General features: G+C 43.4%; 2 protein-coding genes across 2 annotated transcripts; both read left to right on the plus strand.

Annotated features, from left to right (window-relative positions):
- The first annotated feature begins 10,356 nt into the window (after positions 1 to 10,356).
- LOC138338054 (uncharacterized) lies at positions 10,357 to 11,184 on the plus strand. Its single transcript, XM_069288519.1, has one exon. The coding sequence runs from the start codon at positions 10,357 to 10,359 to the stop codon at positions 11,182 to 11,184; it is 828 nt and encodes a 275-aa protein (XP_069144620.1).
- Positions 11,185 to 11,217: 33 nt separating this feature from the next.
- LOC104648914 (uncharacterized) lies at positions 11,218 to 15,364 on the plus strand. The gene is made up of 4 exons (XM_069288520.1): positions 11,218 to 12,167; positions 12,263 to 13,873; positions 14,119 to 14,674; positions 14,750 to 15,364. Exons 1-4 carry the CDS (start codon positions 11,218 to 11,220, stop codon positions 15,362 to 15,364), a joined length of 3,732 nt encoding a protein of 1,243 aa, XP_069144621.1.
- The last annotated feature ends 62 nt before the right edge of the window (positions 15,365 to 15,426 follow it).

Genomic DNA, 15,426 nt, shown 5'->3' on the forward strand with positions numbered 1-15,426 from the left:
AATTGATTTAGTGGGCAACCTTGTGTGTTGCTTAGTCAAATTCTAAGTCATCCGGAGTGTGGTGATTTAGTGGACAACCTGCGTGTTGCTTAGTGAATCCTAAGTTGTCGAGTAGTGATAGCTTAGCGGGTAGAGTAAAATTTGCTTTGGCTCTTCAAGCAATAGAGTTGTTGCTTGGTTGTGAGATTAATAACTTCTTCTCACTTGGTTGTAATCGGATTTCACTTTTGCTTGTGAAGACTAGTGAAAACGATTGAAAATCATGTGTGATAGGTCATGGTTTACTCCCTTGAGCAAGGAGGTTTTCACGTAAACTGCTTGTGTTGTTTTATGTGTTTTCCTACTTTTTATTCTTATTTCGAGTGTGTCAAGAGACTTGGTCCATTGATCAGTGTATGCACGTATTCTAACAAGGAGATGGGAAATTCTCCTCTGATATAGTTGGTTTTCAGGTCTATCAAATATACAGGCTTTTGAGTTCACATAGGATTGGTGGAATTGTTCACATCTTGAATAGAGATGCTTGTAACAGAACCATTTCTGCAGCCTATACCATACCAACTGCAGTGTGAGGAATTGGAATCCCATAATTTCTGAAATCCCCATAGTTGGTTCAGCTCCAACATAATGTTCTTCTCCTTTTCGTAGATGTCACTCTGTAAACAGCCCTGGAAATGTGTTAAGGCAAGTAACGAGACAATGAAAAGGTAAACTTGTTTCCTGGGAAATGAAAATGTAGATTTTACAACATGAATATGATCAATTTTCATGGTTCCTTTGGTTTGATTGTACTCTTTTTGTGAAGTATATACTACCTCATTCTCTACAATTTCTTTGTTGTATTTTTATTTTTCCAAGTGTTTGATTGGATCATTAATTAGCTTTGAAGAAACCGTGTATCATTATCATACAACACAAGTCAGTGAACATGTTATGAATGTTGTAGTCGACACTGAAACGAAAGTGTTAAATTTTATAAAAGAAAAGAAACAAAAGTTGACTTGACTGACCTTTGTGGCCAAGAAAGAAATAGCAAAGCAAGAAGATCTTTGCCTATACCAGAAAATGATGATATGAAAGGAAACATTCTCCACGAAATATTTTTCAATTTTTTCATGTTTGATTGACTTAAATGTTTTTGAAAACATTTTTTCAAAACTATTTTTCAACCTCACACCTCAACTTTCTACCCTAACTCGATATCTATTCTCCATACTAATGCGGGATCCAACTCCTGATTCTTGATTTGAGACTCGATTTCCTATCTCAAATGGAGACCCTACTCTCTGAGTATATCGCTGTAGTAAGTAGTAATTAACTACCTCATTATTCCCTACAACCTCTTAGCTTTGAAGAAACCGTGTATCATACATCACAAGTCTGTCAACATAGACAAAAATTATAGCTGACTGTGAATGGTAAATGCCAGCAAAGTTGACTTGTTATTTGTTAATTGGTTACACATGCTATTCCTATTCCAGTCCCCACCCCCAATGGGCGTTGCATTATCTTTTTTATTTGCTTGCTGTTTCAAGGGACAGCTACTAGGTTGACTTGACTGTTCGTGTTCCACACAAATTTTATTATTGAAGTCTTTATAAATTCATAACCAAATGAAAAGGGAAGCATTGGTCAGGAGTTTCATGCAACAATGACATGGTAGTGACACAATAAACTCTTGGAGAAAAGAACATTACCAATAATATGTGAGCTCAACAACCTTACCTTCATTGATCTCTCCAACAACATCATTTCAGGAACTATACCTGTAGGCCTGAAAGATTGCTCAATGTTGCAACATTTGGACTTGTCCAAGAATTTTCTGAGCGGCCGCATACCAGGTGAGTTATTTGGGATGAAACAATTACTCAGTTTGTATCTTAATGGTAACATGTCTGGTGAGATACCAAAACGAATATCATCTCAACTGGAAAATATTGATCTTTCTGAGAATCACTTGAACGGTTCGATACCAGAAGATATTGGGAACTTGAAAAATCTTTTGAAATTAGATCTGTCACATAATTCTCTCAGCGGTTCGATTACAAGCAAGTTATTTCAGTTGCATAATTTGCATCACCTGTTGCTAAGTTCCAACTACTTGTCCGGTGTGATACCTGATGAAATGGACTTGTTTAGTTTGTATGATATGGATCTTTCACATAACCAATTGACTGGTTCTATACCAAATGAACTTGCAAATTCAGCTGAACTGGATGTTTTGGATTTATCGTATAATCAGTTACAGGAGATATTTCAAAAAGTATAGCACATCTTAGGCCTAGAAATACTTTAAGGCTTTGTTCCAACAAATTCTCAGGAAGGATTTCTTCTGAATTTGTTAAGCTAACATATGAAGTGAATTGCTTTGATGAGTCCAATCTTTCTTCTTCATCCAACAATCGAAAACTTTTGAGATCACAACACTTGATTATTCCTATTGTAGGAGTTGGGGTAGTTATACAGTTATCATGGATCTTTTACAGAACAAGAAAGCATTGGTGGAAAACAAAGAAGCACGATGTCAAAGATGACATGAAGTTCATTTCATTTCAGAAGTTGAAGGTGACTATAGAAAACATTTTATCTAGTTTGAAAGATGAAACCATAATAGGAAATGGAGGATCAGGGAAGGTCTATCTAGCTGTGATCGACCAAACAGGCAATACTTATGCTGTTAAAAGCATCGGGCATGGAGAAAAATCAGGTGGAAGACCCCAAAAGGAGTTCCTGGCAGAAGTTAGAACACTTGGTAGCATTCGACACAACAACATTGTCAAGCTCATGTGTTGCATCTCAAGTTTAGACAGAAAGCTTCTAGTCTATGAATGCTTTGAGAAACAAAGCCTCGACAAATGGCTTCACAGAAAGAAAAGTGCAGTATCATTGGGTCAAAGTAGTACCCCGGCCCTGGATTGGCAAAAGAGATTAAAGATAGCCACTGGTGCAGCACAAGAACTCTGCTATATGCACCACGACGGTACTCAATCCAGGCAGGGTTACGCAGACTGTGACGGCCCGTCGTGCCTGCGACGGTGTTGACACCCAATTTTTGACCCGCGTCGGTATAAATTAATTATCGAGCTTCGTGAGTTTTTCAAATTATTTAAGTTAATTAGTTTTATAAATCTTGAAAATATATATATATATATATATATATATATATATATATATATATATATATATATATATATGTATGTATATATGTATATCTTAAATTTAGAAGGTATTCTATTAAACTAGTTTACTTTAAATCACAACTATATTTTGAATCATTATTTTATAATTTAAATAATTATGTTAATAAATAATTAGGCTCGTTAATAAATTTATATCAATTTCATTTTAAATCGATTGACTCCTCTTAAATTTGACTTGTTTTCCCTTTTTATTCTCTTTAGAGCCGAAATTGGGCCCTTCTCCAACCTACCAGCCCACTCCAATTTCCCCCCCTCTCCTTTCCAGCCGCCCCAGGCCCAAAGAATGAGCGGCCCATTTCCCTTTCCCCTTGTCAACCCCACCTCAATTCTGAGGCCCACTCTCTATCCAACAGCACAAATTTCCCTCAGCCCAAACCCTTTAAATCTTTACCCGACCCAACCCATTCGACCCGATCCGACCCATCCCCCTTCTTCTTCCCCTTTCCTTCGTCCCAACAATTCCCAAAAAGACAGAAAAAATGTCAAGAACAGAAAACCCAAAAAAATGCAGAAACAACAGACCCCCCCAAAACGGAAATCTCCCTCCCCAAGATGCGACCTGTCCTCGCGTCTCTCCCTCGCGTCTCTATCCGTCTCTCTCCCTCTCTCCCATGCGACCCCTCCTTCCCTTTCTTTCCCCATAATTCCCAGAACAGAAAAACGCCAAAGAACCCAGGAAACGCAGACAAAAACGCAGAGGAAGCAGACTCCGAAAACGAAAAAACTTCCCTCTCACACGTGACCTCTCTCCCTCATGCGTCCCTCTCTCCTCTCCTCTCGCCAGTACGCCGCGTAGCCTGTCAGTGCTTTCGGCTGTGGCAGACCTGCTCGTCCTTGCGACAATGAGACGAGGACACGTCGTTTGCAAGGACGATAGCCTCAATTCGAGCCGTCCAACGATGTCATTCTTCAGAGGTTTGGCAGCCTTTGGTACAAAACCCAGCTGGGGGAGGATTTTGAATTTCGAATTGAGGGGGAGAATTTTGATTTTGCCCCAAACCTTTCCTGAAATTCCCCCGCCCTCCTAACCCCTAAATCTTCTTCCATATAAACCCCACCCCTCTTCCGAAAAAGGGGTTGGCGATTCTGAGGTTAGAGATTTTCATCGAAAAAAATTTGGAAAATCAGAACTTAGGTCGGACATTTTGGTTTGAGAATTTAGAGTGTTGGAATTTTGTGAAAAATTTTGAGAAGCTTTTGTGTTTGATCCTGCTCCTGTTGTCTAACCATGAAGAACAGTTGAGAAATTTTGAGAGAGAGTTCTCTTTCTTTCTCCGCTCGCTCTAAAGAAATTTACGGACAATAGTAGACTCCGCCTGTGTTCCATTCGTCTCCCCTCGCTTTGTCTCGTCGTCTGGATTGCTGTCGAGTTCCCCCTTTTGTCTGAAGCTGAGTTCCGTTCGAGTCACCTGTGACGTGAAGTTGTCGCTCTTCAGCTCGTCGTCCCTGTTCGCTGCCTCAAAGAAGGTATGTTTTCCATTTTTCTATCAGTTTTCTAAGCGGAACTCGAAACTGTGGTTTGTTCGCTGAAAATATGAGATGTTACACCTTGCTCGCTCATTTGAATCCGCAATGTATCATGCGTCATAGCTCTGTCTCATTTCGATTTGCTCGTCATGTGTTGTTTTCTATTGTTATAAGTTTGCCGTGGTAGAAGTCTTATCATGTTGGCCTTGACTTGTTCGTTTTGGAGAGCCACCGTTGAATGTTAGTTCGCATGCTTTGGCGTTTCATCGAGTTTAGCTTCTGTTAAGTTTCAGTTTTGTTTAAGTTGGAAATTTTCATGGTATAATAATTTTCTGGGAAGGTTTGCTAAATATGAATGAATTCTCCTCTTTCCCTCAAGTAGTTTTGTGATGCCAAGATTGATTTTGAAGTATTTTCCTTAGGTTGAGTTCTTTGTCTAGTCATGATGTGGCTCTGTATGTGATATTTCTTCTTATGAAATTTTACTCACGGTCTGTGTCTATGTGTTCTTCCATTTGCTTAGAATGTGTTACTCTTTTACTTATTCGCCTCGATTAAAACCTTCATTCATTTATCTTCTCGAATCATTCGTCTAGGTCGAAGTAAACTACTGTAGGTTGTGTATACGTCCTTTAGCTGGTATCACGATCGATTTTTCCTTTTGCTGTCGTTTTTTTTGTTAGCATGTGAGTTTAGGTATATTACAGTTGTGTCTGTTGCATGACTCTCTTGTTTGATTGCCTCAAGTGTGATGTTTTGCTGACTGAGTATCATATGCTTTTTTTCCTTTCAATATTTTGAATCTACTATTGGTCTAGGATTAGAAGGCTTTGAAGCCCAAATGTTTTGAGGAATGGGTTACTGTTTAGAGTTAGTTTTGTTTACAAACTTGGTTTTTTTAGTCTGGAGATATCCATATACTTTGGTTGTTACTTTCGATATTGTTAAGTCCTTTGTAGATCATAGAATGTATGCAACCATGATTATGATTATAGCTAGTAGCGTGCGCATTTTTCTATTTATCTTTCTTCGCTTTTATATATGGGAGGTGCCATGTTTGGATACTTGGGTTTCCTCTTAAACTGAACTTTCTTGCACATTATTTATTGCTTAATGGTCTGAAAGTTTGTTTAGTTCGAAACATGTTTCGCTCGCTATTAGTTTGTCGTCTCAAACGCTAATGTATTTTCGTTTGGTTTGCATGTAAAATTCCTTTCGAGCCTTCAGGACTCCATTCTCTTTATGCCTTCGGAAGAGCTGTAAAGGCTCAAAATTCTATCATCCGAGTCAATTCGTCAAAACCGGCGTAGGAAGTTAAATTCCAATTTCAGGGAGATCGTGGAAAATCCGAAGAAGAGGAATTAGAAGACTTTCCTTTTATTCTTTGTATTTTTGTATATTTTTATTTGTAATGGGCATAAGCCCTTGCCCCTTTTATTTTTCTTGTAATTATTTGTTTGTTTAGATTAGGACAGGTACAAAATGGGTCAAAAACCCCAAAAGCAGGTGGGTTCGAGTTTCGGCCAAGGCGAACAGCATCCGAAACTTGGACCCGAATCTCTCCCTCTCTCTCTCTCTCTCTTATTTACTTGCCTATGTGTGTGGTCTAAATGTCGTTAGTGTTAGGATTAGAAAACTCCAAACCCCATCGACGCCTTCTATTTTATCAAACTTAAAAAATAAAAAAATTGAATCTCCAAACAATGAATATTTTAACTTGTAGAATTAGCCTAGATAAAAATCTTAAGAAATTCAATTGCAAAAGTTAACAAAAATAGTCAAATAAGTTAATCGCTGGAAAACCGTGTTTAACGGAGTGTCTTAGGTGCCTTACACCTTCCTAAGACACTAATATGAATTCCGAACCCCCTTAAAAGTGTTTCAAAACAATTTTTTCTGTTTAAGTTGTTTAGAAACAAGTTTTCTTGATTTTTCTTAAAAATTAAGTGGCGACTCCTAAAAGTCGAAAATACCCTTAAAAACAAACAAACTCTTTTCGAAATCAATTTTTTCGATAAGACAAAAATGGCGACTCCGCTGGGGACGTTTTGGAGGATTCTAACCCTAAGACTAACTTATTTGACTACTTGTAATTAATTGTTTAGTTGTTTAGATACTTAGTTTTTAGAAATTGCATTTCATGCCATAAATTCCGCCAAACGGCAAATAGTTGCATTAGGAAACGGAAGTTACGCGGCTTACCGCGACTTCTCTCAGAAATACCCCAAGAATTTATTTGGGAGTATCGAATAAATAGTCGGAATGCGGTCATCCGGCGTTATTCGATAGCTCCACCCCGATGTTTGTCCAACTCGGGTAACCGTCTATTTGAAAACAATTCTAGAAAAGCCTAAGTTAGAGCGAAACCAAAACCCAAAATTAGGCATTAGCCTAGGACGACTTAATACCCAAGGCGTATTAAGTCCATTTTAGTAGAAAAACCGCCAAAAATCGCGTCTAAGGTCTTCGACCTCACGACGCATCATATTATTTGACATTCGAAAGTGTATGTGTGAAAACCAACTTGGGGGTAGGGAAAAGACTAACGGGTTTCTGTTTTGCAGATATGGAACGCTTCCCCAAATTCAACATGGTCATCTCCGCGCCACCCCAACTAACAATGTGGCACAACGACTTAGACGGAGATCATAGGCGGACTCTCAACAAGTATGTGGGGGCCTTAACCGAGCTAATCAACATGGACGGTTGGCCAGAGTTGATAGAGGTACTCACGGGGTATTGGGACAGCCAAAGAATGGTCTTCCGTTTTGGAACGGCCGAAATCACCCCTACATTAGAAGAGATAAGGGATTGCATAGACACGGTGGGAACGGGCCTAGAAAGAAGAGCCCGAAAACAAGAGGACGTGTTTATCCCCAACAAACCTTCCGTTGAGGACATCTCGGATTGGTTAGGACTAAGAAAAGATTTCAATTATTGGTGTCAAGATTCCCACATAATGTTCAGAGATCTGTACGTTAGATTTGGACACGCGAGTTTCTATGCCGCGTATAATCGGGAATTTAGAATTTCCTACAGGGAGTGGAACGAGCTCCGCCCGTTGGCGTTTGCCATAGCCTTGTTGGGAACAATGGTCTTCCTGCACGGCCCGAGCCTGAGTATCAACACCAGAGTCATAACACTCGTCCAGACGCTATTCAAAGGGTACGAGAATCAAGGAACGACAAAGTACTACTCCGTAGCCCCGGTCATATTGTCAGACATATATCGCGCTTTGGGTAAGTGCAAAGAGGGACATCGGTACTTCCAGGGGTGTAATCTGCTCCTCCAATGGTGGATTCTCAGCCACTTGGCGAAGGGTGCTGGAACTTGAGAACTGCACACTCTCGACAACAAGAACACCCTCAAGGACCTGAACGACTTGTTATTCTGGGCAAACATGAACAATCGGAAAACGAGAGGGAGATGGGCCCAAATTTTCTCCGAGTTGAGAGAAGAGGACCTCCAATGGATGCTTGACCGCTTCATATCCAAAGAAGTTGTCGTAGAAAGTCGAAGATGTGTCGTGCTTCCTCTACCCGGTATTCGAGGGATCCGCCCTTACGCGCCATTCCGAGTCTTGCGACAGTTCGGAAGGAAGCAGACTGTGCCTAGAGAAGCGTATTATGGTGCTTATGTATATGACATCGGAGACGACAGGGTGGACGACGCTACAGAGATGCTCAGAGAATGGAAGAACGCCAGGCGTATGGGTAAAGACACTATCGCTCCTGACCGATTCAACGCTGGATACGATGAAGGTTACAAAGCATGGTTGAAAAGAGATATACAAAATACCTCCTTTCAGATTCCGCGTAGCTTTCGCAGCGTGACAGACAAAGAGGCCAGAGCAGAGGCCGAATTGCGAGAGTTAAAGGAGGAGGCTAATGAGGTCTATGCCAAATTCGTAGAGAATCAAGACGCACTCGAGAGGGCAACTCAAGAGATCGAGAGACTGAAGCAAGGGTATGACGAGTTCGACAGCTGGATCCAGCAGAAAATTGAGAGGATGCGATACGAGAGTCTGGAAGACAAAGGTCGTCTGGGTGAAGGTTTTCTGTTGATGCTAAGGTACATGTTCCAACAGCACAAAAACCAGAAAGGCGACGACGGAGCAGGACCATCCGGAGCAGCGTAGTGGACATCGCCCCTGCGCGGGTTTTTCTTTCTTTGTATTAGCATTATTTTAGCCCTTGCGTGGGCCTGATATTAGCGCACTTTCTAAATAGCCCCTGCGTGGGTTTGTCTATTTCTCTTTTCGAACATTTTACTCATTATTAAGTATTGTTTTGGGGGGAATATTTTAATTTGGTTTAAATTCACACGTACATCATTCGAATGCGCTAGGCCTACCCTTGGCACAAAAGGGTCCCCATGCATGATTAGGATACGATATATATGTATTTAAATGCTTATGTGTTACGTTGCTTTGAATGAGGACATCGTAAACCCACTCCTAGCCAAAACTCCAAAAAGTACACAGAAGTCACTATTACAAACGTCCGACCAAATTCCCTAGTCTCAAGTTTCTCACTTAAAAATCCATCTCCTATACCATGAATCCTAAATACTGCCCTATCATCCCAGGGAAGTTGAATCACCGCTATGGACAAAGGCAAGAACGTCCAGACGGATCTCACTGAGGAGGAACTACGAAGAAAGATCGAACGAATCACTCGAGAGATTCAGAGGGTTAAAGAAGAAGGACTCAAAGTAGACATGACCACGACGATCTGCAAAGCTGCGGTCACAACCTTGGATGAAGATCTGGCATCACAGATAAAGAGAAAGAAGGAGGTTGAGATGGAAACCGAAAGTCTAAGGAAAAGGTTGAACTTGCTTCGTTTGGAGATACACGAAGGAAAGGCGAGAGAAGCGAAAATAGATATCGAGACTGCCGTGTCGTTGGCCAGAAGTGCGACACTCGACGAAGAATTGGCAACCCATAACAACTTAAAAGGCGGAAAACATCCCGCCCGTGAACAGGGAACAGATAACAGTAGCCCCGGCTATGAAGTAATTGAGGAGGACGATGAAGAAGAAATCGTCTACAAGCCTCCATTTTCGACTGTCTGAAAGGAAAGGAATGACGCCACCACAAGACAAGAAATCGCCAAATGTTGTTTTCCAGAAATTTCAATGTTGTTTTCCAATTCCCTTGTAATCACAATGAAAGAATGAATGAAAAATTTTTCATCCTTGTATCCGAACTACGTTGGGCCTGAATTCTCCTCGTGAGATACATAGGCAGTCTTTCCCGGCCCGGCCCCTATTACCAAAAATTTTCATTCTCCTCCGTGTTTCGGAGATACGAAGATAAGATCGACGTCCACGAAGATAAGATCAACGGATGTCGAAAAGCAGCTTCAAGAAGACCGTAGCTTAACGTGATTTATCTTTCCCGAGATGACGTCAAAACAAACAAATTCCTGTTTGTTCAGAATATATTTCCGTCCTCATTCGTGGGTTAAGATATCTTCAAACAAAGTGACCTGTGTGTTTACCTGTTTTATGTGCGATATTATGCATTTTGTACTCTGGATATGCCCTAACAAATTTGCCTTTGAGTTGTTTTTACATCTCAGGTACCTCTTACTGATCTGTGTCGATAAAGCTGGTAGATCACCACTACTTCACCAGATCAAAAGGTCGCGCAGATTCCTTCCCCAGGTCAAACGCAAATACAGACATGGGCGACAACAATGAACAAATTAGCCTCACAGATGTCGTGGTGGCTCAGCCAACTGTGGCAGAGCAGAATGAGCTTATTGCGCAGTTGATGCAGCAAATAGCTGACATGAGGGTGGAGATGCAACGGAGGCAAGACACCCCTCCGCCCGGATTCGGCCCCAACTTTCTCGACGCAAGACCCCCTACATACTTCCCCTCGTCCAGCTCGAATCCTACTCAGCAACGTCCATCGACACCCGTGCACAACCCGTCTGGGGTAGACATGACAACCCAAAACCCCCAATACGCGTCGGTCTCCTATCAAACTCCCTCACCACTTCCAAACAATCCTCCGCAAATGCCACCACATCCCCAAAATACTCAAGCAGCCCCACTACCCCAAAATCAAACCCAAAATCCCACCACCTTCAATTCCCAAACACCACACCCCCACTTAAACCAAAATACCAATCCCCAAAATTATCCGCAAAACTATCAAACCGCACAGAATGTCCCAAGCCCTTCCATAGCCGCACCCCTCCCCAAAAGAACTACTTTCCAAGTCCCTGTCCCGACCGAGCATGAGGTGCACGGCTCCGAGTTGGACCATTATGAGGAGCAAGAAAGAGAGTGGAGAGCGAGGGAAGAAGCGAAGATAGACATAAAGGAGGAGATCAAGAGGGCGATGAGAGAATTGCAATGTACTCCAGACGTCGCTGGGTTAAGCTACGCAGAACTATGCATCCACCCAGACTTGAACCTACCTGAAGGGTTCAAGATCCCGAAGTTTGATACCTTCGGAGGGGTGGGCAACCCCATGGCACACCTGAGAGCATACTGTGATTAACTCGTGGGAGTTGGTAAAGATGAAGCCTTGCTGATGAGGTTATTCAGTCGGAGCCTATGCGGTGAAGCCCTGAAGTGGTTCACGTCACATGAGACTCGACAGTGGCCCAGTTGGAGTGCACTGGCTAAGGATTTCATCGACAGATTCGCATATAACGTCGAGATAGTTCCTGATCGGTACTCCTTGGAGAAGATGAAGCAAAAGCCCACAGAAAGCTATCGAGAATTCGCGTACAGGTGGAGGAAAGAGGCGGCAAGGGTGAGGCCTCCGATGACAGAAAAAGAGATTGTGGAGGTGTTCGTGCGGGTGCAGGAGCCCGAGTATTATGATAGGATCATCTTGTTAATCGGTGCCAAGTTCGCCGAAATAGTCAAAGTGGGTGAGACTATTGAAGATGGCCTGAAGTCGGGAAAGATAGCCCGAGTGTCTGCATCGCCTGAATCTTCCGAACAGGTAAGGAAGAAAAGAGAGGAGGTTAACGCTATCTCGCACGGGGGAAGAAAAATCCCCAAAAACTTACCACGTCCCCAAGGCCGCTCCAATCCTCCATCAAAGCCTCATCGAGCCTACCATCCACACTCAAGTCACTCCGGCCACTACAATGCTGCCCCCCATTATCCAGATGCCCATATTGTGTCGTATCAAAATCCACCCCCGATTCCCCAAAATTTTCCCTCCACATATCCAAACTACCCCCAAGCTTATCAAGTACCTCCCCATTACCAAAATGTTGCTCCTAGCTGCGCTAATGTACAGCCAAGCTATCGAGCACCATCTCCGGCATATCAAATACAAACCCCAGCATATCAAAACCCCCATCCGAATTATCGAGCCCCAATGCCAAACTACCAAACAAATCCCCATCCCAGAGCCCAAGCTCCACGACCAAATGCCCGCAGTTATCAACAAGTCCCTCCCCCACAGCAGGGCGGGTATGATCCCCCTCCCCCAGGTCTGAGAAGAAGCCCTCCAGAAGCTTCACCGTATTGGCTGAAAGCAGAACTAAATTGTTCGAAAGGTTATCCGCGGCCGGATATATCCACCCTGTGGGCCCCAAGCCCGTGGATGTCAATTCCAGATTCTACAGACCGGAGCAGAGATGTGCTTACCATTCCAACAGTGTTGGACATGATACAGAAGATTGTATCAATCTCAAGCACAAGATCCAGGACTTGATTGACCAGGAAGTGGTCTCTCTTCAGCCCGCGGCGCCAAACGTCAACACGAATCCGTTGCCAAATCATGGGGGTGGAAACATCAACATGATAGAAACTGACGAAGATGAGCGTGAAGCCAAGAGAATTACTCATGTTGTTCAGGAAGACTTGGAGAGGGCTGTCGCTTCTTTGAGCGTCAGGGAAAAAGGAGAGTTTGTCATTCTGACACCTGCAAAGGCTGTTGCCTTGGTGCCCGCAAAGACTCTCGCCAAGCCCAAGTTCGTTATAGAAACGGCCGTGGCGCAGGGCATGACTAGATCTGGAAGATGTTACACTCCTGATGAGCTTGCTCTCGGAGGACAAAAGAAAGATCATGCCAAGAGACCGATCAGCGAAGCAGAAGCTGAGGAGTTCTGGAGGAGAATGCAACCCAAAGACTACTCCATCATCAAGCACTTGGAGAAAACTCCAGCCCAAATTTCAGTGTGTGCCCTGCTGATGAGCTCCTGGTCCCACAGACAGGCTTTGATGAAAGCCCTGGATGACACATATGTGCCCTCGGGTACGAGCAGCGACAATGTAGCTGCTATGATTCACCGAGTCATTCAGGGACACCGTATCAGTTTCTGCGACGATGAACTGTCGGCCGAAGGGAGAGCCCACAACAAAGCTCTACACATCACCGTGATATGTCACGGAAAGGTCATCAACCGTGTTCTGGTAGACGACGGATCTGGTTTGAACATATGCCCCCTGTCCACATTGAAGCAGCTGAGGTTTGACCTCAGAAAGTTGGAGCAAAACCAGGTCAATGTGAGAGCATTCGACGGTGTGCAGAGAGACACGTTGGGAGCTGTGAACCTGACCATCCAAATGGGCCCCGCAGAGTTCGAGGCAAAGTTCCAGGTGTTGGACATCGACACCAGCTATAACCTTCTTTTGGGAAGGCCATTCATCCACGCGGCTGGGGCCGTCCCCTCCACTCTCCACCAAATGATAAAACTGGTGTGGAAAAATGAAGAACTAGTGATTCATGGTGAAAAGGGTCAATCGGGAAGGCAAGTGCCGGTCTCGGACGAGACACCGCAAGGTTCGGACTTCTACACGGTAGAGTTGATAAATTCCACTCCTATGACGGCCGTGTACAAAATGATCGCCACGGTAATGCTGCAGAGCGGATTCGAACCAGGTTTCGGATTAGGAAGGAATGCGCAAGGGATCATCGAGCCAGTTCTGGTCTTTGCTACAGGATCAAGGTATGGTTTGGGGTACATCCCCGCAGATGATGATATGAAGATGAAGAGGAAAAGGGATCAAGGGTTGACTAAGCCGATCCCGCATCTCTATCAATCCTTTCCAGTCCGGGAGTGTGCCGAGCCTGAAGACGATGGGGAAGGGATCTGTGACCTTTTCCAGGAGATCAATGCCATCATCGAGGAGGAGGCTGAGCCAGCTGGCATTCGTGACGCTGAACCAGGGGAGATGCTGCTGAATTGGACATCCACGCCAATCCTGATGTCCCGAACTCTGTGGTAGAAAGGAGTTATTTTGTGCATATTAAAATCGGTGGTAGTTCGGAAGAGGCCCGAGACCCACCATTTCTGCATTTTCTTGATTTTGAATTTTGTTATGATGTTTAAAAGGCAACATGGCCTCGCGCCATGACCCAAGTTTGCATTTTTTATTCGATTTAAATGAAAGCCTCCTTATTTTGACTTTGTTTATTTAATTGCGAGTTATATTTTACTTTCCTAATTTTGTCTGTTTATAATTTCAGTAACGTAAGTTACAAACCTGCTAATGTCATGTTATGTCATGGGTTAAATGAGCAAAACGAGGAAAATGACGACGACGTCGATGACCACGACGAGGAAAATGGGGAACCGGACTATGTGGCCGAAGAATTCCGACATTTCGAGAACCAACATAAACCGAACCTGGAGGAAACAGAGACGGTGAATTTGGGTGATTCAGAATATGCCAAAGAGGTTAAGATCAGCATTCATTTGAGTGACACTCAGAAGGAGAGCCTGGTTCGCCTGCTTGCTGAATACCATGATGTGTTCGTTTGGGAAGTCGGTGACATGCAGGGGTTGAGTACTGATGTCGTGTCTCATAAGCTGCCTATCAATCCAGGGTTCGAACCGGTGAAGCAAAAGACTCGAAAGTTTAAGCCTGAATTGAGTCTGAAGATTAAAGAGGAAATCACCAAGCAGATAGAGTCCCGATTGGTAGAAGTGACACAATATCCCACCTGGTTGGCGAATGTCGTTCCGGTCGCCAAGAAAGATGGAAAAATCAGGATTTGTGTTGATTACAGAGATCTCAACAAGGCTAGTCCAAAGGATAATTTCCCGTTGCCAAATATCCATATTCTGATTGACAACTGTGCCAAACATGAGATGCAGTCATTTGTGGATTGCTACGCGGGTTATCACCAGATTCTGATGGATGAAGAAGACGCGGAGAAAACGGCCTTCATCACACCTTGGGGGGTATATCACTACAGGGTGATGCCGTTTGGGCTCAAGAACGCCGGTGCTACTTACATGAGAGCCATGACGACCATCTTTCACGACATGATTCACAAGGAAATTGAAGTGTACGTGGACGACGTCATAATCAAATCCCGCGAGAGTTCGGATTATTTGACACACCTGAGGAAATTCTTTGAACGTTTGCGTCGGTACAACCTAAAGCTAAATCCCGCCAAATGTGCTTTTGGAGTCCCAGTTGGGAAGTTATTGGGGTTTATAGTCAGCAGAAGAGGTATTGAGCTCGACCCTTCCAAGATCAAAGCAATTCAAGAGTTACCTCCGCCGAAAACGAGAAAAGAGGTGATGAGTTTCTTAGGGAGGTTAAACTATATCAGCTGGTTTATAGCACAATCGACAGTGATGTGTGAGCCTATTTTTAAGTTGCTGAAGAAAGCCGCCCCGACTAAATGGACTGAGGAGTGCCAGACCGCTTTCGACGCTATCAAGAGCTATTTGTCTAACCCACCAGTATTGGTTCCTCCGTGAGAAGGGAGTCCTTTGTTGCTATATTTGTCTGTTTCAGATAACGCCTTTGGATGTGTACTTGG

This window comes from Solanum lycopersicum, chromosome 8, assembly GCF_036512215.1.
Source record: "Solanum lycopersicum chromosome 8, SLM_r2.1".
NCBI classification, from domain to species: domain Eukaryota; kingdom Viridiplantae; phylum Streptophyta; class Magnoliopsida; order Solanales; family Solanaceae; genus Solanum; species Solanum lycopersicum.

What these genes read in the sequence shown, in the direction of transcription:
- LOC138338054 (XM_069288519.1), top strand. Translation starts at nt 10,357, where the DNA reads ATGGGCGACAACAATGAACAAATTAGCCTCACAGATGTCGTGGTGGCT.
- LOC104648914 (XM_069288520.1), top strand. Translation starts at nt 11,218, where the DNA reads ATGAGGTTATTCAGTCGGAGCCTATGCGGTGAAGCCCTGAAGTGGTTC. An exon ending in CTGATGTCCCGAACTCTGTG is followed by an intron (nt 13,874 to 14,118) that starts GTAGAAAGGAGT and finishes TTATAATTTCAG; the next exon opens with TAACGTAAGTTACAAACCTG. An exon ending in ATTACAGAGATCTCAACAAG is followed by an intron (nt 14,675 to 14,749) that starts GCTAGTCCAAAG and finishes CATGAGATGCAG; the next exon opens with TCATTTGTGGATTGCTACGC.